General features: G+C 38.7%; 1 protein-coding gene across 2 annotated transcripts in view; it reads left to right on the forward strand.

The window, feature by feature from the left end:
- The window catches only part of LRBA (LPS responsive beige-like anchor protein), a 641,245-nt gene that overhangs the window by 408,333 nt on the left and 207,223 nt on the right, over positions 1-25,689 (forward strand). For both annotated transcript variants that reach the window (XM_075860361.1, XM_075860360.1), the window contains exons 40-41: positions 21,913-22,030; positions 24,457-24,559. In XM_075860361.1, the coding sequence (XP_075716476.1) occupies positions 21,913-22,030; positions 24,457-24,559 (221 nt within the window). The remainder of the gene's footprint in view (positions 1-21,912; positions 22,031-24,456; positions 24,560-25,689) is intronic.

Raw genomic sequence — 25,689 nt, forward strand, 5'->3', positions numbered from 1 at the left:
AAAGTAGACTGATACGATTTGCGGAAATTAATTAAAAAATTGAAGAAATTTTGTAAAAATTATAATTTTTCCCTATTTTTAACTGCAATATGTCACATATGTACATACATACTGTAGAATTTTTTTTAATTAAATATATATTTCCATCTCTTTACTCTATTTTGGCAGCACTTTTGAAAAAAAATATTTTTTTTGAGCAATTTAGAAGACTTACAAATTTTGTAATAATTTTATAAATTTTGAAGTACATTTTGTTTTCCTGCACCAAGCCAGGTTTTCAGAGGCTCATAGGTGTCAGAATGGTGGAAACCCCCACAAGTGACCCCATTTTGAAAACTACACCCCTTAAGGTATTTATTAAGGGGTGTTGTAAGTATTTTGACCCCACAGTTTTTTTTGTAAGAATTCATGCAAAGCAGGCGTAAAAAAATATAATTTTACTTTTTTCATAAAGGTATCACTTTGAAGACCGATTTCTTTGTAAAGCGACCATGAGAATGAAGAAACACACCCGAAAATCTTTCACCCTGTTTCTCCTGGTTTCAAAAATGCCCACATTCTGACCCTAATGCGTTGCATGGATACATGGCAGGGACCGAAAGGAAGGGAGCAACCGGAGGCATTCAGGTCTCATATTTTGCTTGAAAATGTTTTAGGCCCCACTGTACATTTGGAGAGGTTTTGAACTACCAGAACGATAGAAACTCCCCATAAACTACCCCATTTAGAAAACTAGACCCCTTAAGGTATTTATCTAGGGGTGTATAGTAAGTATTTTGAGCCCACAGTTCTTTGCTAAATTTAATGCATAGCAGGTGAAATAAAAAAAACAAAACACTTTTTATATAAAAGTATCACTTTGAAGACCGATTTCTTTGTAAAGCGACCATGAGAATGAAGAAACACACCCCAAAATCTATCACCCTGTTTCTCCTGTTTTCAAAAATGCCCCCATTGTGACCCTAATGCATTGCCTGGACACACGGCAGGGACCGAAAGGGAGGGAGCACCCAGAGGCTTTCAGGACACACATTTTGCTTGAAAATATTTCAGGCCCCATTACACATTTATAGAGGCACTGAGCTGCCAAAACGATAGGAACTCCCCATAAATGACCCCATTTTGAAAACCAGCCCCCTTAAGGTATTCATCTAGGTGTGTACTAAGTATTTTGACCCCACAGTTTTAGCAGGAATTAATGCAAAGCAGGTGGAAAGAAAATTTAATTTCACTTTTTTTCACAAATGTGTCATTTTAAGGTCAGATTTCTTGTACAGAGGACATGAGAATAAGGAAATGCACCAGAAAATGTGTCACTCTGTTTCTCCTGTGTTCAAAAATATCCCCATTGTGGCCCTAATGTGTTTCCTGGACACACGGCAGGACCCAAAAGGAAGGGAGCACCCGGAGGCTTTCAGGACACACATTTTGCTTTGAAAATGGGAGGATTCTACTTTTCTAGATTGAGAAATAGATGTCCCTAACAGTTTCTACACCCTATGACTATGTCGTGCTAAGAAAGCAGCTGTCCTGAAATCATGTCAGTCCATAGACATTATGTATATCAACCCGCTCTGATATATAGTAAGTTAGTGTGGGAAAATGTATTAAACTGTTGGCGGAAAAAGGCAATATATCCAAAAAAAAGGAGGAAGAATGTATCCAGCTATGTGGAAAACTAGAGCATGTTCACAGGATGAAAGAAAATTTGTAGGGCTGTAATGACTTTATTATTCAAAGTGACTGGTCATACAACGTCTCTTTAGCTCCATCAATCCCTATATAAGGGACGAATGTGCCAAGTGACGCGGTACACCATAATAAGCCCCTGCCCGGCAAGGTAGGAACCGCCATGTGCACAAAACAACCAATCACCTGTAGAATATATAAAGGGGCAGTGTCCCACACCGTATGTATAGATACAGTAAAGGACCACTACTCCCCAAATGAATGTCGCTATTTCTAGAAGTATTGTCGGGTGTAAGAGGTCCACCAAAAAAACGAACAAAACTGTAATAAAGCCCATAGTGTATTGATAAGGAACAGCTCGCTTATTAGAAATCCTCAGAATAAAAAGGAAAAAATTATGCCGTATCCCCAGTCAGTAACGGCTATTTATGGCAGGACATAGTCATAACGGAAAAGGAAATAAAAAGCTTTCAGGGCACAATTTTGGGTCATATCCCAAAATGACTAAATCTAGAAAAGTATATTTCCCTCCCTCCCAAAAAAAGTGATTAAAAAAAAAGAAATCTCTAAAAGAACCCTAAATTTTGGCATCTCCTAAATATACAGCGAAGCTGCTTCCCTAAAAAAAAAGAAAAAAGAAGAGGTGTACAGAAAAATAAAATCCTAAATAAATCCTGCATTTTAACTTTTATAGCTCACAAAACAAAATTAGTAATGTGCGACGGTATGATAGATTTCAAAACAGGGACTTGTGCATAGACCAGGGTTGGAAGGACAAGCGGAACAATAATATCGTGACTCACTTCGCTGTCCTCGTTTGCTGCAGACCCGACACCGTTTTTTTGGGTATTTTTGGTTAGGTGTTGAAGGGATGGGGTGTAAAAAATGTTTTTCAACAAGTCGGCGTACATCCTCTGACTCATGGACTACTCTCTGGTCTGCAGATTGAAATAGGAGATCTTCAATCACTTTCTCCTGAAATTCAAAGAATGTAGCCCTGCCCGCTGATTTTTTTGTACAGGACAAATGCATTGTGCATGGCAACCTGGATGAGGTATATTGCCACTTTCTTATACCACGTTCTGGTTTTCTTTTTAACCAGATAAGGTTGTAACATCTGGTCGCACAAATCTACCCCACCCATGAATTTGTTATAGCCGATGACACACACAGGCTTTTGTCTATCTGCAGAGGCCCCACGTTCTCTAAGGGTATGTTCACACGCACTAATTACGGATGTAATTCTGGCGTTTTTGCCCCGAATTACGTCCGAAAAATACGCCTCGATAGCGTTGACAAACATCTTCCCATTGAAAGCAATGGGCTGACGTTTGTCTGTTCACACGAGGCGTATATAGACGACCTGTGACCTGTCACTTCTTTGGGCGTAATTGGAGCCGTTATTCATTGACTCCAATGAAAAGCAGCGCCAATTACGTCCGTAATGTACGCAGCGTTCAAGCGCCTGCACATGCCGTTACGGCTGAAATTACAGGGATGTTTCCTCCTGAAAACATCCCCTTAATTTCAGCCGTTACGGACGCTGTCGTGTGAACATACCCTAACAGTTGCTGTTGCACTTGTATGGATAGTGCTGATCATATAGACGTCCTTGCGGTCACAAAATTTTAAAGCCAGCATCTTCTCAATTTGAAAAGTGCATGACTCCCCCTTTGGTAGTTTTTTATCCACAAGTTGACGTGGGAAACCTTTGCGATTCCTGCGTATTGTGCCACAGGCTCCGGTGTTGGCACAATGAAGGGCACTAAACAATGGCACACTGGTATAAAAACTGTCCGTGTATACATGATACCCCTTGTGTAGGAAAGAGCCAATTAAATCCCACACAATCTTACCAGTGGTACCAATATTTGGAGGTCACCCTGATGGATTAAATTCACTGTCTTTACCCTCGTAGATCTTAAATGCACGTGTGTAGCCAGTAGTGCTTTCACATAATTTGTAGATCTTTACCCCGTATTTTGCACTTTTTGAGGGTATGAATTGGCGGAATGAGAGACGCCCTTTGAAATTCATTAGCGATTCAACCACTGCTAAATTTTGTTCAGGGGTATATGCTCCTAAAAAGGAGGAATTAAGAAAATTTAGCAAAGGCCTTAATTTATACAGCCGGTCACGGCTTCTGTCGCTGGAAGGGGGTGCCTGTAGGTTGTCACTAAAGTGGAGAAATCGCATAAGTATTACATACCTGCTGCGTGACATAATGCCAGAAAAAATGGGGGTGGCATGTATAGGGCTTGATGCCCAATATGACCTAATAGAGTTTTTTTTTTATAATTCCCATGTTAAGGGTGAGGCCCAGAATTTTTTTTATTTCCATTGCATTTGTGGGATTCCACAACCTGGCATGAGGTGACGAAGGCTTATTGGCAATGTACTGCCTGGCATACAAATTTGTTTCATGCACAAAATGTTCCAAAACTTGGTCCGTAATAAAAATATTAAAATAATTTAGTGGTGAAAAATTACTGACATTGGGACTTATGCCAGGAGTAGCAATAAAGTCATTTATGGTGGGAGAAAATAAACTTGTGGGTTCCCACACTAAATTGGTTTTGTGGGGTTGTGCAATTTCAGGGGCTGCACTTTGAACGGACGTTGTGGCAACTGCGCCATCTCCCATATCACTGGTACTGGGTCTCATATCCATTGAAGCGACACGTTCGCTGTCGCTTTCAAGTAAAAGCTCAACTTCAGATGCAGAATCCGTATCGGAGCATAGCATCTGATAGGCTTCCTCAACGCTGTATCTTCTGGCAGCCATAATGATTATACAGTCTAAACCGCAAATAAATGGAACTAGCGGTTTAATTTTTTTTTATCAACTAATAACACTAAAGGAATTAAATTATTTTTTTTCTTAATTTTTTTAAGTTTTTTTTTTTTTTTCAAACCTAAACCCTACGCCTAACACAAACCGTAAACCCGAGCCCAGAACAGTACCCTACGCCGTCTAACAGCGTACCCTAAAAAGAAAGTCGTTTATAGTACGATTCTTAGTATATACAGTAAATATACTTATATATATATGTATATACTATAAAATACTGAAAAAAAGTTTTGTTTTTTTAAACCGTGTGTGAGGAACAAGTGATTTTGTAAGGGGACACTGACACACTTGTATCTGTTTTCTCTCCACAGCTAGAACAGAGTGAGGAGAAACAGATACATGTTTTTACTTTTATTTTACAGTAGTGATCACTATGATTGGATCTCATAGTGAACACAAAAGATAAGGAACCAATACTATTGGCTCCTGATCACTGCTCTAAGAACAGAGCTGCTAGCAACAGCTCGTTCTTAGAGCAGGAGCTGTCATTTAGACACTTCCTGCCGGCTCTGTACACAGTAACAGCATGTGACCGCTGAGATTGGCTGTCACAGCGGTCACATGATGTTACGACGAAATCGGCAGGTCCTGATGGCTGCACTAAGAACCGGACCTGTTACTTACAGCCGGTTTTTAGTGCAGACTTAACCAGGGTCCCGCTAAACCCCCTCTACTACAGCGACGCCAAAAGGCGTCGTTGTAGACTGAGTACCTGCACCGCCTGCCGTCAAAAGACGGTGGGCGGTCGTTAAGGGGTTAAAGGGATCACTTTTATTTTTTTCTTGTAATGTATTAGCATACTCCTGTATGCTAATACATCATACTGTATCACTATGACACAGGCTGCTGTTAGGGCAGCACATGGTGTGCCCGAACAGCAGGCTTACTGAACAGACAGCCCTGGGGTCCTTTCTAGGTCCCCAGGGCTGACTGCAGAGGGATTCCCTGCTCTTTGATCACGTCACCGGGTTTCCACCGGATTTCCCTTTTGATCTTGCCACGGTCACGGACGTGGCGATCAAAGGGTTAAACATCTGGGGTTCTAATGTTTTCCGACCCCAGCTGTATTCATCAGACTTCTCTAAGATCAGGAACTGTTAGTTACAGCTCCTGCTTAGAGGATGAGCACTCACAGGAGCTCTCATCAGCCTCTTCTACAGCTTTGCCAAAAGACGTCTCTGTAGACTAAGCACATGCACCACCTTCCGTCAAAAGATGGTGTGTGGTCGTTTAGGGGTTAAAGGCTACAGTATGTACACCTTTGAAATCATGTTTTTTTTTTAAATAAAATATCGATCAGTGTGTTTTCAACTTTCTAAATACTTTTTATTAAAAATTATTTTTATTTTTTGTGATACAGCTGCTTTTGTATCCTGTATAACAGAGCAGCTGTATCTTTCGCTGAGACCTGAATCCGTCAAGTCAGCGGGACTAACTGGTTCAGTTATGAACTCAGATGTGATCGATAACGGCAAGGTCCTGTGTGCCAGACACGCAGGACCCGTTGATACTGAACCCGTAAGTCCAGCTGACCTGACGGATACAGGTTTCTGCACCTGATACAGTTGATCTGTATACAGGATACAAAGCCGCTGAATCTCAAAAAGTAGAAATCATTTTTAATAAAAAGTATTTAGAAAGTTACACCAATCACACTGCTAGACATTTTTAGAGAAGAAAAAAAAGATATTAAATGTGTACATAGCCTTTAAAAATGTTTTCCCTACAGATGAAAGGTGCTCATTGTGTAGAACGATTGGTTATCATTTCTTATTATTCTGATCTTTTATCTCTTATCTGTGCTTAGCATGTAGTGGGCTAAATGTTTAATGAGTCAATGTGTTAAAGGCTTCACTTTTCTTCCAATTAACCCCAAGACCACGCTGGCATTTTCGTAAATCTACAGAAGTATTTTGTGAGGCCTAAAGGGTAATCTGCAGGCAGGCTGTGAAGAATGTAAAAAGACTAACCTGCTAACAAACACTGAAATAGGACAAAAAGAGCTTAATCCTTATTATGGTAAATGCAGGCTTAATGTCCTAAAAGGACTTTGCCAGGAGAACAAAGCAATGAGGCTGCACCAATAATAAAAAACAGAGCTTTTATTTGAGCTTCAGAAATTGTCACAGATGAATAACTCATAACATAGAGAAAAGTTACTTTTTAAAGTAAAGCTAAGCTGTGAGCCTGCTTACAAAAGGATGCCTCCTCTTTGTGTGAAGGATTTGAGCTTCCACCATAGCAAAAAAAATGGGATTGCCTGAAAACGCTCAATAAATGTGAACACATCAGTTTAGGTTCATTATACCATACTGTGTGATAACCATTGAAAGGAACATGTTTGATCTGTGCTGTTCATATTATGTTCTCCTGTCCCTTTAATGTCTTATCCACTGATCATCTTGATTTGTGGCATTATATATATTTATATATATAGACACACTTTGTATTATTTAACAATTAAGCAGTGTCTTTAGTAGAAGTATGAGGAAAGTTAAAAACTCATTGAAAATGTCAAATCCCCTGGACCCTGCTTTACAGAGGTTATGTGAAAAAACGTAGAGGAGAGTGGGCCCCATAGAGCAAAATGTAGCCACCTCTTGGTCAAGTCTCCGTGCCATTCTTGTAACAATATATATGCAAAAAAATGGAGCTTCCAAAAATAGCGCTGCGAACATCCAATAGAGGACAATCCAGTAGTTCAAAACAAGACTACATTTATTGGAACAAACATAAAACGGACTAGGCGTTTCTACGCCGAACCGGCGTCTTCATCAGGTCAAATACAAATGAGAGAAATAAATAAGAGAAATGAGATTGTCCTGGATGGACCTGATGAAGACGCCGGTTCGGCGTAGAAACGCGTAGTCCGTTTTATGTTTGTTCCAATAAATGTAGTCTTGTTTTGAACTACTGGATTGTCCTCTATTGGATGTTATTTTTTGGAAGCTCCATTTTTTTGCATATATATATATATATATATATATATATATATATATATATATATATATATATATATATATATATATATATATATATATATATATATATATACACACACACACACACATACCCAGCGGTTCCCCTATTCAGGTGGCCGGTTCTTCTAACCCAGCTGCAGCTTCATCCTTTGTGACCTGCACCATGTTGGTGCCGTGTGTTTTTTAACTCTCTCCAGATTCTTGTAACAAGACAGTCTGGTGCTTGTTGATCCTCCTACCCATCTCTTGCAAAACAAAAGGGGCCTATGGCCTGCTGCTGCTTTGCCCTTCCTTTGTTACCTAATGACAAGGTTCCTGTGAGGAGGGAGCCTTGTGCAGGTTCACACTACCCCCTGATGACGCATGGGGTAATTCGATTTGGGTCCCCGTCCTACATTGGCCCTTAGCAACCGCATTGGCTGGGTTTGTGGTTCGTACGCCCTTGCAAGGATCATATGGATATGTTAAATTGAAGCATACTCTGAACCCCAACACTTCCACTCGCAGAAACAGTCATGATTTTCTGACCGCATCAGGGACAGCCATTGTGAGCAGTGCATTTACAGAATACAAGCTGCGGCTTTTACTGGAATCATTCCCTCCTTGTAAGGCAGCCATTGTAATGATTACATTATATTGGCGTTCCATAATATTTTAAAGTGCCTCCATACTAGAGCTCACTGGGCATAGATAAATAACATGGGATGCAATCTCCCGGAGAGAGCTCCGAGTTTAGGGCATATTCTAATTTATACAACGCATATGATCTATTTGTAATATACCATGCTTTGTTTTTGGAGTCCCCCCAGCATGCCGATTTTGTACTGAAATCCCAATTTAGTTTATTAACCCCCAATTACATTCAACAAGAGAACACGAGTCTAAAAGCGCAGTCTGGATGAACAAATGTTTTGGTTGTGGCTTTTGTGAGCATGAGATGTCGGGATAGCCCTTTTTGTTCTTCTCTGTCGCTTTGATGTGATCATCAGTGGAGCAGAACTTGGGCCACATTCATAAGAGCTCTCATTAAGCAGCCCATTTGTCTGCGGCCTCATTATTTTGATAAACTCATTTGCTGATAAATGATGACAGGAATATATGACTGGAAAGCTGCATAGACTGAATAATTTTACATATTGTGTCTTCAGTTCCTGCCATGATCCGGTCAGTGTGCTTCATATGTAGATACAGTACATGTGCCCCCTGTGATTTTCTCATATGCAGTTTTGTTACTCTGATATTTTGATGGAATGGATATGACTGGTTATATAATTTATGCATCTATGTCTTGTCATTTAATTTATTTTTCTTCGTATTATTCTATAAATGAGTAGGATCACATCCTCCTATTCGGTAAAAAATCTTTATGGGTGACAAGGTCCTATGATTTGATGCAGAAAGACATCACAGAGGTCTTCCATAACAGAATTGCAAAACTAAAGGATATTGGTGCCAACATGTCTGACATGAGACATCAAAGGAAGACCATGAACCGCATGCTGTTCATCTAGTCCTGACCTCTCGGTCAGCTGCGACATAAGGCATGAGGGGCTGACCCATTGCACAACCAATCTTGTGGTTTCTGACCCTCACACCACTTTTTGTATTTAGTTGACATTTTTTAGCATGTTTTAATATTCCATATGATGGGCACAATGGATTCATGGTGTCTACAAGTGCCGGTTAAACAAGGAGAATGATTTTGGACGACACATTTCGGCAATGCATTACATATCCCCAGATATTTGAGGCGTTCAGATGAGTACATTAGTAAGAGGAAGCGCCGTTTGCTGCGGTCATTTTGGTTGGCACGTTTACTTTTGTAAAATAAATAGTGTGATTTGAACTGAACAGTAAAAACCCACATTTCTTGGTTGGTAAACAAGCCGGGGTGATGAATGAGCTGTACTGGGAGCCAATAAGCAAACCAGCTCTATTACATACATTGCAAAAAACGGCACAATTGTAACGACATTTTATGATCCAGCAACAGTCTACTTACTGAGAAAAGTCTTAAATCATTATGGCTTTTATTTGTGTAATATTCCCTACTTTCCCTTAATTCACTTTTCTTGACAGTTATGGACATGTTCCCTAATAGCTCTGGCATTTAAAGATAAGACGACTTGTAAACACATTAACTTTTTTTTAAATAGGCAGCAATTTCATCCACAATAATGTACCAATTCATAAACTAACCATTGCAACCAAAAATTTGAAAACAAGATAGATGACCTATTGTATAATGCCTACTATTAGGCTGACTTGATGGTCCTGTGTTCACGAAGATAAGCCCCTTGTATTATTGCACTGTAATAAAATGAGATCATGTTTTAGCACTACAGATAAAGGAAACATTGGATATATTTAATACTTGGGCTCCATAGTCTCCATAAATACAGCACCCGCTTGCCTGTAAAACAAATTATATTTCCAGGTAATATTTTAATGCCGATTGCTCATAAAAAGAGAAAAGGAAATTAGGTGCTTGAAGTTCAATTTGTAGCATGTTATTAACCATTTCCACTTGACTAGATCAGTAAGAGGATAATAGATGAGGGTTTTATTATTACATTCTCTCTAAAATAAAGTGGTAGCGGAGATAAGGAGGTGCAAATAATGAACACCGTACAACATCCATCAGAGCGTCTGTCGTAGCTCGCTTTTATGGGTAGTTGTTGTTTTTTTTTACTTGTAGAACTTTAGTACAGTCATTAGGATTCAGGCGTGGGGCAAAAATATGAATCTGCAGCGTTTTAGAATTGAATTTCTATTTGTAAATCATTGCAAAAATATGTGGACACCTTACGTTCACATGCCTATGTGCTTGTTAGACATTACCTTTCCAAACCATAAGCATTAATATGGACTTGGTAACATCAAATTTCTGCAATAAAAATCTTTAACCCTTTATGCTTGCTCCATGTAAATTACGATCACACTGACAGCCCGACCCTTTACTGTGACTGGGAGCTAAAATAATCCGTTCCCTGTGCAGAGGAGACATAAAGAGAAGATGTGATCTGCATGTCTCCGGTACCCGTGATCTCATGGAATTTTACCATTTTACAGTTTTTTATGATCTGTATATGGGAACAGTAGGGAACACAAAGTTGTTGCCTGCTAACTTGAGCCCCATAGGAAACCATAAATAATTTAATACATAAAAGCAAAATAAGAAAGTAATTAAATAATGAACGCACAAGCACCCTCCCTTTAAAAAAAAAAAAAAAGCACACACTTTTCCCGAATCCACGTGAGCTTCAAGTGCTCAGACATTAATATGTTCATATCACACAGGATATTCATTGCCCCAAACATACAATTATCCACATCCACCAATCTTTAGCTGTTCTACACTGGCCCTATCTGCGACTTCAGTAAAAAAATGTCTGCTCTGATTATCTCCCGTTTTCCGATACTACATCTAAGGGAAGGAGATTAATGTAAAACTAAGGCCACATTCACATGAACATGACAAATTTACGCGCGTAAAAATCTGGGACGTGTGCGTTGCGTTATGCATCAGTGTGCTTTGCGAGTGGCATGCGTTTTTCACGCACTCGCAAAACACTTAATTTTTGTTTTTTAATGGAATAGATGCGCAAATCACGCACTGCACACAGATGTGCATCTGTGTGCGGTGCGTGGTTTTCACGCACCCATTGACTTTTAACGCGAAAACGTACCAATATAGGACATACAGTGAGTTTCACACAGCGGACTCTCGCTGCGTCAAAACTCCTGCATGTGTGAACGGCCTCATTGAAATCAATGGGTCAGTGTGCTGTGCGTGATTTCCATGCACCGCACACGGACGAGATTCACGTTCGTGTGAATGGGCCAAAAGTTTTCTTAGCATATATTTGACATCATTATGCACAGAAGAATTAGAGAATTAATTTACGGGGTAAATATTTTTTTCCACTGATCGTTTTTTCTGTCTAAAATTAAAGGAAGGGTGTCTCGAAAAAAAATTTTTTTTAGATAAATTTGCTTTTACTGTTTTATTAAAAAAAAAAAGTTTATTTTTGTTTGTGTGTTTTACTTTTTTTTTTTTTACTTTTTCTTCTCTATGGGGCCTGGCATTTTTTTTTTTTCATCTCTGTATGTGTCGATTAACAACACATACAGCGATGGAATACGGCACATACAGCCCCATAGAGAATGCGAACGCATGCGCCGCTCCCACACAGTCCAAATGGAAGGTCTACGGCCGAGCGACATCCGGCACCATTTTCTTGTGGACCGGAAGCTGCGGCCGGACAGTAAGATGACTACTTCCGGTTGCGGCTTCCGGGCATGTGTTCAGAAGCAAGCGGAGGGAGCAGACGGACCGGAGGGAGAGGCTGGGGCAGGAGCAGGTAAGTCATGTTTATGTATGTTTTGTGTTATAACCACTGTATGTAAGCCTAATACGCTGTGTATTCGCTCAAAAAATGGCGGCACACAGTGTAGGAGGCTTGAACATTCAATCCCCTCCTTTCTCGTGGCACTAGCCAGGATAAGGGAGGGGGGATTCTGTGAGCTCACTAGAGCGTGTGTGTTTACACCAAATTTGCAGCATAAAGCAATGTGGTTGCTTTACCCCATGCCAATACTGCAATTTTGGGAATTGCTCCCTTTAGTGACACCGAAGCGCCCGATACAAGGAGCAAATTTTTTACCCAGATAAGAACCATTACTTTGTAAGTTGCCAAATTAGGCCTAAACTTCGCATGGTACTCTTTCGCTCGTGAGCCTGGTCGAATGTCAAGGCAAAAAATTAGGGCCACATTCAGGTTGTTTCTAAAACCGGGAAACACAGCATAATAATTAGAGAGCTGTCTTGTTATGCACAAGCTGGCCACCACATATTGCCATATTGGGAAAAAAATCCCATTTTCACACTGCAATATCGAGTGCACACTAATTTCTGCAAAACACCTGTGGGGTTAACATCCTCACTACACCGCTAGGTGAATACCTTGAGGGGTGTAGTTTCCAAAATGATGTTACTTCTGGGGGGTTTCCACTATTTTGGTCCCACAGGGGCTTTGCAAATGCGACAAAAACCAATCCAGCCAAATCTGTGCTTCAAAAGCCAAATGGCTCTCCTTCCCTTCGGAGCCCTACTGTGTGCCCAAACAGCAGTTTATGACCACATATGGGGTATTTCCGTACTCAAGAGAAGTTGCTTTACAAATCTAGCTAGATCACTATGTGCTGTGTAAATTAATGGGGAGTAGTGTAGGACGCTGATTGGTCAGCGTCATACTCTTCTCTCCACAACGCCCACTTGGTCAAAAAGTAAAACACGCCCAGTTGTCCATTTAAGTAAGTCATTAGCATAAAGCTAATATACGTCATAACTCCGTCAAAAATTATCGGTTTTATAAATAAAAAACTGCTGTAATCTACATTACAGCACCGATCACATTATGTACAAGATAGGGCACTTATAATGTGGTGACAGAGCCTCTTTAACCATCCTACTGCAAACATTTGGACATTAAATACTGCATGCTTTATGCACCTGTTAGCACTGGGTGTGGCAGATATTGCTAAACCATTCTAAGGCTATGTTCACACGGAGTATTTTGGGGGAGGAATATCTGCCTCAAAGCTCCAAACGGAATTTTGAGGCAGATATTCCTCCCCCAAAATACTCCGTGTGAATAGCAATGATCGCGCCGTTTTTCGCCCGCGGCCATTGAGCGCCGCGGGCAGAAAACACGCTTTCTCCTGCCTCCCATTGAAGTCAATGGGAGGTCGGAGGCGGAAGCGCCCGAAGATAGGGCATGTCGCTTCTTTTTCCCGCGAGGCAGTTTTACTGCTCGCGGGAAAAAGACGCCGACGCCTCCCATTGAAATCAATGGGAGGCGTTCTCGGGCCGTTTCTGCCGAGTTTTGCGACGCGGTTTCCGCGTCAAAAAACTCGGCAAAAGACCCCGTGTGAACATAGCCTAAAGGAGTGTCCACATACTTTTGGTCCTGTAATATATGTAAAAAGTGTAAGGGTATGGTAACACGCAATTACCAAAAACGTCTGAAAATACGGAGCTGTTTTCAGGCGAAAACAGCTCCTGATTTTCAGAAGAATTTTTAACAACTCGCGTTTTTCGCTGCGTTTTTTACGGCCCGTTTTTGGAGCAGTCTTTCAATGGAGTCAATGAAAAACACCTCCAAAAACGTCCCAAGTAGTGCCCTGCACTTCTTTTGACGAGCCGTCATTTTACGCACCGTATTTTGACAACGACGCGTAAAAACAAAGGCTCGTGGGAACAGAACATCGTAATTCCCATTGAAAGCAATGGGCAAATGTTTGTAGCTGTATTAGGGACATTTTTTCAGGCGTAATTCGAGGCGTAAAACGCCCGAATTACGTCTGAAAATAGCCCGTGTGAACATATCCTCAGGGTGCAGTCGCACACAACAGATTTTGTTGCAACTTGGTCTAAGTTAGTTGTATCTGAATGTGGTTGTTTCTACAGCAGGTGTATGGATTTCTGCAAGTGCCATTCAAATTAATCAAACTTCTTTTCAGCACCAGAAAATTTCTGCAACCCTATGACTGCACCCTAAAAGTACCTGGCACACTGTATATTCAGCAAATGTTAATATTCAATCTACAATATGTCTACATTTTTCCATAGCTTATATTAATACGGGGCCTTTCTAAGCAATAAGGATTTGAGATTTGTGGCCAAATTATAGGCAATATTGCCGAGGGCAGTGGTGTGGCTCACAGTAACACCAACATGTATGTCCAGCTTGCAAGAGACCATGTAATTCAGAACAGTGGAGCAGTTCAAATTACAAATCTGCACTGTTGAAAAGAACCATATACTCATCCGCAATGAAGGCACCTCGAGGTGCGTTATTTTGATAAATCCCGGGTGGTAATCTGGCAAGGTGTATAGATGTCCAGCCAGTAAGATGGTCTTCAAGGATGGTCTCCGCTATAAGGAATCCATTTCCTCACCACGTAACTTTTTCAGGGCTTGCATAGCAAGGTAAGTATAGTGCAATCATTTAAATGTACAAGCAGCCAATGAACAGCCTACTTTAGACATCAATTAAATTAACTCTTGCAGGGTCTAAATGAGCTACAAATAATTATACTTGCTTGATTAAGCTTTTGATCCTCATCCCGTTAGGTACCGTCCAAAAAGAAAAAGAAAAGGAAAAAAAATAATTATTTAAAATTAGAGGGAAAAGACAGACAATAAATAATTGAATATGATGAAGGGGTGCAGACTGGGTCCCAGGAGTCGGACCACGCCCTGGTTACAGTCACCAAGGATCTAGGCTGCACCTATGATGCTGTATTTTTGTAATTTTTTATACATATATTATATTTTTGTAAATAAATGTTTTTACTTTTATAACCCCTGGAGTCGAGTGCCCTTTGTTTTCCTGGGTTTTTCCTGTCCCTTATACACTGTGTGTCCCAATAATTTGAGGGTAATGCTGTATCTGCTTGCACCAGAGCTAATACTGATGTTTATACCACTGGATAAGCGTTTACCCATATAAGTGGTTAATATTGTCGTAGTCGTATACTATGTTGTGGATGCTGTTAACAATTCTAAAGCTAGATGTGTGTGCAGGGATTCATGGTATTTATTTTGGAAAACCAGCCATGCTATCTCATAACCACCCTCTGTGAGAAGGTAGTCTATGAGGACAGAAGTATCTGATGATTTATTTCCAAATTTGTGGGGAACTTCTGGAATCGCTTTACTCTCCTAAACTTTTCAGGAAGAACAGGAGGAGTTGAATTTATTAAGCTTCTGGATTACATTATTTATGACTTTGAAGATGTTAACAGTATTTGAGTCCAAATATTACTTTCTCGCATATATTCATGAGTATATCTGTTTTTCTCTGATCAGTGACTGTTGGAGCACTCCTTTGACAATAGTAATAGTGCCTGTCACACACACCGCTCTATGCCGAAGATGCACTGTGATTAACTACCTTTTAACGTGTTACCTTTCATACTTGTGGCTTGGTTCTGTGATTTTGACCTGCTTCGGGTCATAGGTTGTTGTAGGACTGTAGGTGTAAGAAAAATCTCTTCACGGAAAGTATTGATTTTCTTCACACAATGTTGCATTATGCGAGTTCTCCTGACACTTCTTAGTTTGTGTATATTATTTGAACCAAGCAGGTATGCAGGGCATTTACCACCTTGTAATACACAAGTATACCTAGAGGGAGAAGGTTTCATCTGTGTAATGGTTTGTGGGTTTGAAGGATCCTGTTAAATGCCCTTTAACTTTGTTGCGGCTGTGTTGGCCACCCAGAGCATAATTTGTATGAGTTTTGGGTTCCCCCTGCAAGGTTAATTGGCTTCCTATGAAAACTACCCTTGTATGTTTATGTCCTAAAAGGGGAAATTAGGGTCCTATTACACAGCCCGATATGGGCCGTGAAAACGAGCGCCGATCAATGGGACAGCTTGTTAATCGGCGCTCGTTTGCTCCTTTCACATGGTGCAATGCTTGATCATGTATGGGTACAAGCAAACGTTACTACGATCACTCCTCCCCATACATTTCCATCATGTCGGCAGCACATCCCCCTGTTTACACAGGGAAATGTGCTGCCGACAAAGATAATATTGTCTGCTGCATAAACGATACAATCAGCCGATGATCGAGCATCTGCTTGTTTATAGACTGATCGTCTACACAGGGCAATAATCGGTAATGAGCATTCATATAAACGCTTGTTTGCCTGATAATTGGCCCATGTAAAAGGGCCTTTTGATTGTGAGCCCCACCAGGCCCACAGGGATGTTGCGTCCGCAAGACCAACTTCCAGCTCCTTTTTTTCAACTGCCCGTCTGCTTTGTTAATAGATCATGTATCATAATTAGTAATACATTTACTGTAAAATAATTTTAACATCAGGCTTTTCATCACCATCATGAGAATAATCAGGCTAGGCATAAAATATAGTTATTGTAATATTTATGAACAAAAATGTTTCTAAATTCCTGTGAGTAAATTTTCAACATGCTATGCATTTAACAAGCAGAGTTTGAAGTTGGTACATTTCTACCAACTCCACCCAAAACGGACTCCGACTCCATATCTACCACGCTAAACTGATGTCATTATGGTGGATTATCAATGAATAAAATAGTATAAAAAATATATATTTTCATTGTCCTGTATTGTTATGTACAAAACATAAGTCATGTGCTTCCCACTGTTGCATGTTAAAATTACACTATAATGTTCTGCTCGTTGGGCTCTACTCTTGGTATGGCTTTCATTTGTGGGTTTTCGTTGGCTTATTGCATTTTTTCACTCCATTACTATCTTAAAGTTTATCAAGATTTGAAGCAAAACAGCAAGTAAAGACAGTTTGAAATATTTACAGACTTGAGTTTCTAGGTTCCTTCATCCAGCACAAATATTACGCAATGAAATAGGAATTTTACTTGCTATAAATCTGTCTTGCCACATAAGCTTTCAAAGAAATCGTTTTACCCATCTAAGGCTACATCAATTTGCCATTTTCTGCTTCATGTATCAAATGGCGTTCTAAGAAAATATCAATATCATTGGTTAATATAAATGAAATTAATTTTTAAAGCCAGACTAAAGGTTGACACCTGAAAAATTGCATTGTCTTGCAGAAGAAGCATTTCTGTCCTCTAGTGAAATTTCAGGTCAAGAGGTCAAGTAATTTTCCCAGTCTTCAATGGGATCTAGTGAAATATGAACTTCATTGTCACCCAGCCCCACAGTGATAAGATAAAATGAGCTGATACATCATTTGCTGGAACGTTATCATCTCCTCCTGTAATCGGGAGAGAAGACCTCAGATGTTGCAAACTACCTACTAGTCTATGTAACATACCCAATAATAACATCCCAGATCTATATATTGTTTACTGAATAGACATTCATCTCATCACACAATTAATGAATGTTCATTTTTTTATTTTAAATGTCATTTATTACAAACATTTTCGATTCAATTATTTGATGCCGGATGTCAGGCAATGGGTTTTTCCTAATATTTCTTCATGCTTTGTGTTGTATTTTTTTTAAATGTAACTGGTGTAATGTAAGTAAAAACACAGTAGAAGAATGTATGTGATCGCTTTGTTTGTTAAAGAGACTGTCACCACATTATAAGTGCCCTATCTCCTACATAAGGAGATGGGCGCTATAATGTAGGTGACAGCAGTGCTTTTTATTTAGAAAAACGTTTTATTTTTACCACTTTATGAGCGATTTTTAGCTTTATGCGAATTAGTTTCTTAATGCCCAACTGGGCGTGTTTTTACTTTAGACCAAGTGGGCGTTGTACAGAGGAGTGTATGACTCTGACCAATCAGTGACCAATCGGCATCATACACCTCTCCATTCATTTACACTGCACTAGCGATATAGCTATATCGCTATGTGCAGCTACATACACACACTATAACATCACTGCAGTGTCCTGACAATGAATATACATTACTTTCAGCCAGGATGTGATGTGTATTCAGAATCCTGACACGTCTGAATCTTTTCTGTGAGATTTCCAGCAAGGCAAACGTAATCTCGTTTTAAATGGCGGTTTACATCGTAATCTCGCGAGATTACGTTTGCCTTGCTGGAAATCTCACAGAAAAGATTGACGTGTCAGGATTCTGAATACACATCACGTCCTGGCTGGAAGTAATGTATATTCATTATCAGGACACTACAGTAATGTTAGTATTTGTGTATGTAGCTGCACATAGCGATATAGCTATATCGCTAGTGCTGTGTAAATGAATAGAGAGAAGTGTATGACGCTGATTGTAGAATGATGAGTTTTGACAATTGTTACTGCCAAGGGTGACACAACCAGTTATTAGGTTTAGAGGGCAATTACTTTTTAACATGGGTGATATAGATTTTGAATAAATCTTGATCCTCAATAAATAGAATAATCTTTTAAAAGCTGCATATTTTGTTTACTCAGGGCTAATACCTTTTCACAGAACTGCATATATTTATATGTTTCAGTGATACAAAATATGTGGGGTTTATAGTACTGTATATAGGTTTTATTACACAAAATACATATTTTATTTAAAGAAAATTAAAAATTGTGATGCCAGAGCGGACGATCATAGGTACAGGGGGCCATTGCACAGTGCCTACACAATCACATCGATGTAATAATACATCAATGTGCTTAAACTGCCTAAGGTCTTTAATGTACTATTACGTCAAGGTGCGGAGTGGGAATAAAAGCAGATTACAATTTGATATATTACCCTTGAACCTTTTGTTGTTTTTCTTGCATATTAAATAATTTGGAAAGATGTTAGTTTACCAAAGCGCTTTATCATTGCACAAAAGCAGTTCTATTCTATGGCAGGTCTAAGTATAAGTTATCTTCCAATAACTATATTGCTGTGTAATAATTTTTAGGACGTACATTACAACTGTTTTACTTAAAATGATAATGTCTGAGGATAGGTGGGCATGGTTACTGGTGACCACTATGTAAGGTGCTGTCCTACAGAAGACAGTCTTACATCTAATCCAATTTTAATTGAACTCAAGAGACTTTGAAGTGCTGCTGTAGACAAGGGTGATGGTGGAGCAAGACCTCTCTTGAAGCTAATCTGTTTTGATAGGATTAACAATTATTTTGAGGTAGCTGATGATTGATGCTTTTCCACCAAACAGAACACTAATAATATGCTATGGTTTACACATATGCAAACTGTCTCTTGTTCTGTCACTCTAAATATAGAAACCTTATAGCGCATAAATAAATGCTTATTTGTAAAGAAGTTACCAGTGTATCAAATGCACATGAACTTAAATTGAATATGTTGCATTTATCACCATGTTTTTAGGTCCAACACTCTGTGCTAATTCATACATTTAAATTTTTTCACTGCTTTGTAAACTTTTTTTTTTTTTTAAATTTGAAATGTTTTATGATGAGGTTTAACAAACTTGACCAACTGGGTCAATAAAAGGTAACTCAATTATACAAAATATCAGCATTTGTGTTGTGACTCATTGCAATTGCATGTGGAATACATTTTATTGGAACAAAATGAGTTATCGCTCATAGAGCATTGTCACACTAAAATAAAAGAAATAACCAAAAACATAAAGTTGGAACTAAAAAAAACATCTTGGATATCCGTGATTGGACCATATATAACCTTAGAAGCAGCTTATATCCTGCTTCTGTTGATGAAGTGTTAATGGTCAATTTAGACCATACACCATGTCTTGCCATCGTCGGATTTCCAAATCCCTACCAATCTTCTATTCCTATTGTCATGTAAAATAATTTGGCCAAAGTAGTAGCCAAATTAGAGTATAAAGTTATTTTCTTTGTGGTGGTAGGTGGTAAGTCGTTTGAAAGTTGTAAGTCTGGAAATATCGTCACATTTTTTTGATATTTCTACCCACAAAAATTCTCAAACGGTAAAATCCTTTAGTAAGCCACCATTGAAAGCCCATACGATGTAAACCAGGCGGAAAATCTAAGTATGAAGGGATTTAAGCCGATATCTATCAGCGAGCGCACCCCACAAACTGTGATAGTATCCGCTCAGGATTGGAGAACGTTTCGAAGATCTGCACCCAAAAAATTTCAAGATAAGTCGGATGACATGTGTTTGCTTCCAGACGATTAAGTATAGAATAAGCTTTCTCTGAAAATCCTAAAGATCTTTAAAGTGGTATTCGAACAGGAATGGTGCAAAATAAGTATAACAATGTGGATAACCGTGTCATTTTGAGGGAGGAAATACGGCCAAACTACAATAGGTGGTAATCTGACCAAGCAAGAAGGCCAGATTTTAGTTTGTGAAAGAGGTGGTAAATTAGCTTTATATAAATTATTCTATAGACGCAGTGAGTTTGACACCCAAGTACGGACGTTTTTGAGATGCCCAGTAAAAATCTAAATTTAATTTCAATAGTTTATCCATTCTGTCTGTGAGGTCGAGGTTCAGCGTCACTGAGTTATGATTATTAATTCAAAGGCCCGATAATTGACCATAATCGCCCAAAGTATGGTATAGATTAGGCGATGTAGGGAGTAAAGGTGAGCGGAAAATCAAAATATCACCTGCAAATATGGTGCATCTATGCTATATTGGGCCCACCCGTAATCCTTTGATGTATTAGTTGTTTCTTATTACGTTAGGTAATGGTTCTATAGCCAACGCAAACAAAGCTGGCAACAAATGACATCCCTTAAATGGATGGATGAAGTGAAAAGAAACCCCTTTGAGCACACTCAGTCTTAGGCTGTTCATACAGTCCTATCAATATGGTGAGAACATGAGATCCAAATCGCATTGCGTTTAACACAAAAAAGATAATTCCATGAGAGGGCTTTTGCAGGTCCAGATGCAAGAGCATAACGTGTCGGGTGCCCCCACGGACCCAGCCAGACCGAACCGCGCTAATTAAGCCTATTGTTCTTCTAAGTTGATCATCTGCTTGTCTGTAGGGAATTAATCCCATCTGGTCCTTGTGAATATAGTTATTCAAAAATGTATTTGTTCTTGACGCTCAAATATTCGTCATAGTTTTAAGATCTATCAAAGATCCAGGGGTGATTAATTAGCTTTTTACTATTTGCTTTCCTTATTTGGTCTCAGTACGAGGTAAATAACAGCAGAGTTAAATTGGGAGGTGAATAATTTACCCTTCCTATATACATTAAACAATAGAGACAAATGAGGATTCCGCATTTTGTGCTGAATAACTTTGATATATCTTTATAGTGGTTGGAGTTATGCTTTTCTAATACAGAGCTCACAATTACCTGCTTCCCTTCGGACAGCCACCACTAGAAGGGGCTTCCTGCATACTGTTTTACTGAGTTCAATGCATATACAGTATGCAGTAAGCAAGCACCTAAGATCCCCCCTAGCAGTGACTGTAGGCAGCTAGAATTTAATCATTTTTTAAACCTATGTCTTTGCAGGGACTTTAGAACTCTATATCAGAAAAATGGAGAACAGACTGTTATTATGATCTAGTTAGGTTGAAAAAGAATCACCTGGTGTTCAAGGTGTAGCATACACTTTAGGTAAATCTGCCAAGGCAGGTTTAAACATTTATGTAGAAAAATGGAGCTCTGAACTCTTTAAAGATATATTAAGAAATTTGTGGAATTCGGTAAAAACATTTGGCCCGATTTTGTTTCAAGGATGGACATTCCGAATTTGTGCGACTGTAAAGATGAGTTTTACTAGGGACCAAAGAAGATGTGAAAACACTGATGTTTGCTTTAAAGTTAATCGAATAAAAAATAAATTACTAACAGTTGTAGATAGTATGTAATGTTAGATCACATTTTTAAGTTGCCAAATCCTGTTTATGTAATACAAGTTTAAGAGTTTGTACTGTTTTTTGTTTTTTTTCAGATTCTTAGCTATACAGAGGGTGTTCATGGAAAATGGCTTTTCACAGAGATTCGTGCCATATTTTCACGACGCTATCTTCTGCAAAATACAGCACTGGAAATATTTATGGCAAACAGAGGTAAATATATCATGGAACAAACCAACTTTGCTTGTTGGGAAGGGGTTCTCTTTTGCCTCTAATTGGGTACAATAATATGCTGCAATATTCATGAACATATGACCTATATGGTAGAAAATGTGTTCTAAATAGTAGGATATAAAATTGGTTATCGTTTTATAAATAGAAAAAAAATAATTATCAGTACTAGACATCCTGATCATAAATCCGTTGTTAATATGCAGGCAGACACTAGTTTATTTTATTATGAAGAGCATTTTGACCACATTTTAGTCATTCTTTTTTTTAAATCATTTATTTAAATGAAATAGAAGCTTGAACACATGGAAGCAGATTTGATCGCACAGATTTGGCCTTCGTAAGCCATCAGAATTTACATAATAAAATTGAATTATAATTTCCTATAGCATGTATATAGAATATGTTCCACAGTCATAAACATCTGTTTTACAATTCATACAAACAAAATATAGCAGAGGAAGTAGATTTAGCATTCAGAAATGTGGGATGCAGGATTTGTGCTCTACTTTACTAAATGTAGATATAACTATATTGCACAACTGTTGAAAAGTTAATGAAAGTCAAGCTTCCATGTAGGAAAACATGGACCGCAGGATTAAATGTTCTATTCTGTTACATCTACAGTACTAATTAGAATACGTATTAGTTTAGTGTTAGTATGTAACATTTTTCATTGGTCATTCACTGTCATATTTTCATTTGCAGTAATTACTGTCACATTTTATCCGTCCTGCTAGTGCCAAAATTCTTAAGTGAAGCATATCGCAACACGGACCCCTGATAATTTACATATTACAAAACCAGTTAATGAATCTTTACAAATGTAAAAAGAAATATAAAGCTATAAAAGTGTAAATCTCTAGATTCTGACATGACATATAGAAACATGTCAGAAGAGAACTATAGTGGATGGAAGGCCAGATATTGGGACCCTCACAGATGATGGTGTTGCTGTACCCTTCCAGACATCGTATCCTTTTAGTTTCAGTCCGATATACAGGTCTCTGGGTTATGCGTTCAGGCTCTTCACGTCCACATGCAAATTCCAGTTCTATAAGATGAAAGGGCTTGATGCGCATTCTAGCGATTTGGTGTGGGACCCGGTGCCCTGACAGCTATTGCCCTTAAACTAAATGATTCCTCTTTTAAATAGGGCTCACTTATTACCTCGAGGCATACTATTCAGAGTATAGAAGAGAAATGTTTCCTGTATGTTGGCATTTGTTGCAAACATGGGCGTTAAACAGTTTGTTGTTTTTTTGTTGTTTTTTTTTAACTTAGAAAATACAGGAAAGGGTGAGGGCGATTAGGGGGACAAAATAATGTGGGGCAGATCGAATTGTTTAAAAAGTCTTGCTAGGACAATGTAAGATGTCTGCTCTCCCAGTCATGTCTGTCATTCTAGACAATTGGTGTTCCCTCGCGTAGGAACAAAAATATTGGTGGCTCATTGTTGTATAGCCCTAGATCCTTGAACATTATCTGCTGTTCATTAAACCATGGGTTCCCCAATAAAAAGCTTGAAACCTTCAGTTTTGCAGATGGCCAGAGTTGCAATTTCTATGTAATCTAAAATACATACCCAACAGGTCGTGCTCAATGTCTTCAGAAGACCCTAGCAGAGACTCATATAGGACCTCTGCCACTTTCCGAAGCAAACAATCAATGGGCACACAAGTCTGCCCTCTGTTGCAGTTTGTATCCAGACAGAAGCTTTGTGGCTGAGAAACATCTATTGTTTATACTTGGGTGGACTTTTAGGATCCTAACACGTGAAAAGAAATGTGTAAAAACGTTATAATGAGTCATTAACATTAGAAAGGCATTCATTTAAATGTAACAATTGGATGTTTTTTCAGAATTTCAGTAACTTTTGCAATCACTTGTCTTTTATCCTTTGAGCTTTCATAATGTCTTGGCCTCCATTTCCTGTCTCGTCTGGAAACGACTAACCAACGCCAATTTACACGAGAGGATGTACCACTGACAAATGATAATTTTTAGGTCATTATAGATGATTCGATCAACTACATGCGAGCAATTTCTTGCTGATTGTGTCATCGCTGCACATGTTTACGCTGGCCAATGATTGCAAGCTTTTACTCCGTATAAAAATGTTTACATCGTAATAGTCTTATGTAAAAGACCCCTTAGTCCTTCAGCTCTCATTTGCCCTAAGCTTTGCGTTTGGGGTGAGGGGGTGGCCATTTGGTACACAATTTTTAAAAGTTAATTACAAATTAGTTTTTTTTTGTTTTTTTTCACATACGCAAAGGTTAGGACTCTTCGATTATCTATGCGCACCTTTACAAAGACTTGAATTGTAGAAACACATTAAAATGGGGAAGTGTATCCCAAAAGTAAAACCTAGTGTGACTTTTAGTGTTCTTGTTTTCTGTTTACAGTTGCTGTCATGTTCAACTTTCCCGACCAATCTACTGTGAAAAAGGTTGTTCATTGTCTCCCCAGAGTTGGAATTGGCACGAACTTTGGTCTTCCTCAAACCAGGTAAGCTTTGGAGAAGCTACAATTATATATTACATTAACAGCAAGTGGGGAGCAATCCAGTTATAGAAGGAGGAATTCACGTTCCCCATAAGACCATCAGCAGGCACAAGCGGTTTTATGGGCTCAATACAGACTGCCTGTATTCTGCTGAGGGGGTTGCAGGATAACTAGGGGAAATATTAATTTCCCAGAAATGTATGGTCATTGTGGAAGGTTTTTTGTTTGTAAAATTACATCCAGAACTGATTCTCTCTGAAGGTTTTTTATTTTGTTTTACTTTTATTATGGTCCTGACGTCTAGTTGTTTGTAGGTCATGTTAATGTGTAAATTAGAACCGCCTACCGCTCTTCAGCTTATTTTCTTACCTAACGTTTGTCTGTCTCCAGTTGCAAACTTAATACTCTAACTCCAAATTAATATTACCTCTATTTATATTCAACTTATGAGGAAGCATGTTGGAATCATTGGTTTTATTTGCATTTTTATTTATCATATTTAGATGGTTTGTTTTGAGTTTAATTATATATGATAAAAGTAGTGAATTGAAATTGAACATAAAAATTGGAGACATTGTTGTGCCATTGTTCTGTGTTAAATGAGGATATTCTATGTATGCATTATGCATATACTCATTATGAATATCCATAAAATAAAGTGCACAGGCAATAACCATTAAAATGCTGTATCGCATGCACACTCCTTTGATTTATGGTGCAAGAATACATCAGCAAATGTACCACTGTGTTGTCTTCATTACAGCCTCCGGATATACAAATATTTGTCTTATACAAACATTAAAGTGTGATCAGAATATTAATACAGTCAAATTCCTTTATTCTGGCAAACAATAGTTCAGATATTCTCTTATGAACTGGCACCAAGCTGTACCCTATAATTCTAGATTGAAAGAATTTCACAGTAGTTGCTTAACGGATCCTGCAATGGTGCCCTTTAAGGCTGAGTTCACATTGCGTTTTTGAAGATCCAATCTCCCGTACACCTTTTAGAAATAAAAACATTGTAACAGATTCTAGTACAAAGTATAGAGTGAACATTCCCTAAGGAAATGTATGGAAATGTTTTCTTTCTCCCTTGTGCGTTTTTAATCTTTGAAAAAAAGACATATGTG

This window comes from Rhinoderma darwinii, chromosome 1, assembly GCF_050947455.1.
Source record: "Rhinoderma darwinii isolate aRhiDar2 chromosome 1, aRhiDar2.hap1, whole genome shotgun sequence".
Classification (NCBI taxonomy): Eukaryota; Metazoa; Chordata; class Amphibia; order Anura; family Rhinodermatidae; genus Rhinoderma; species Rhinoderma darwinii.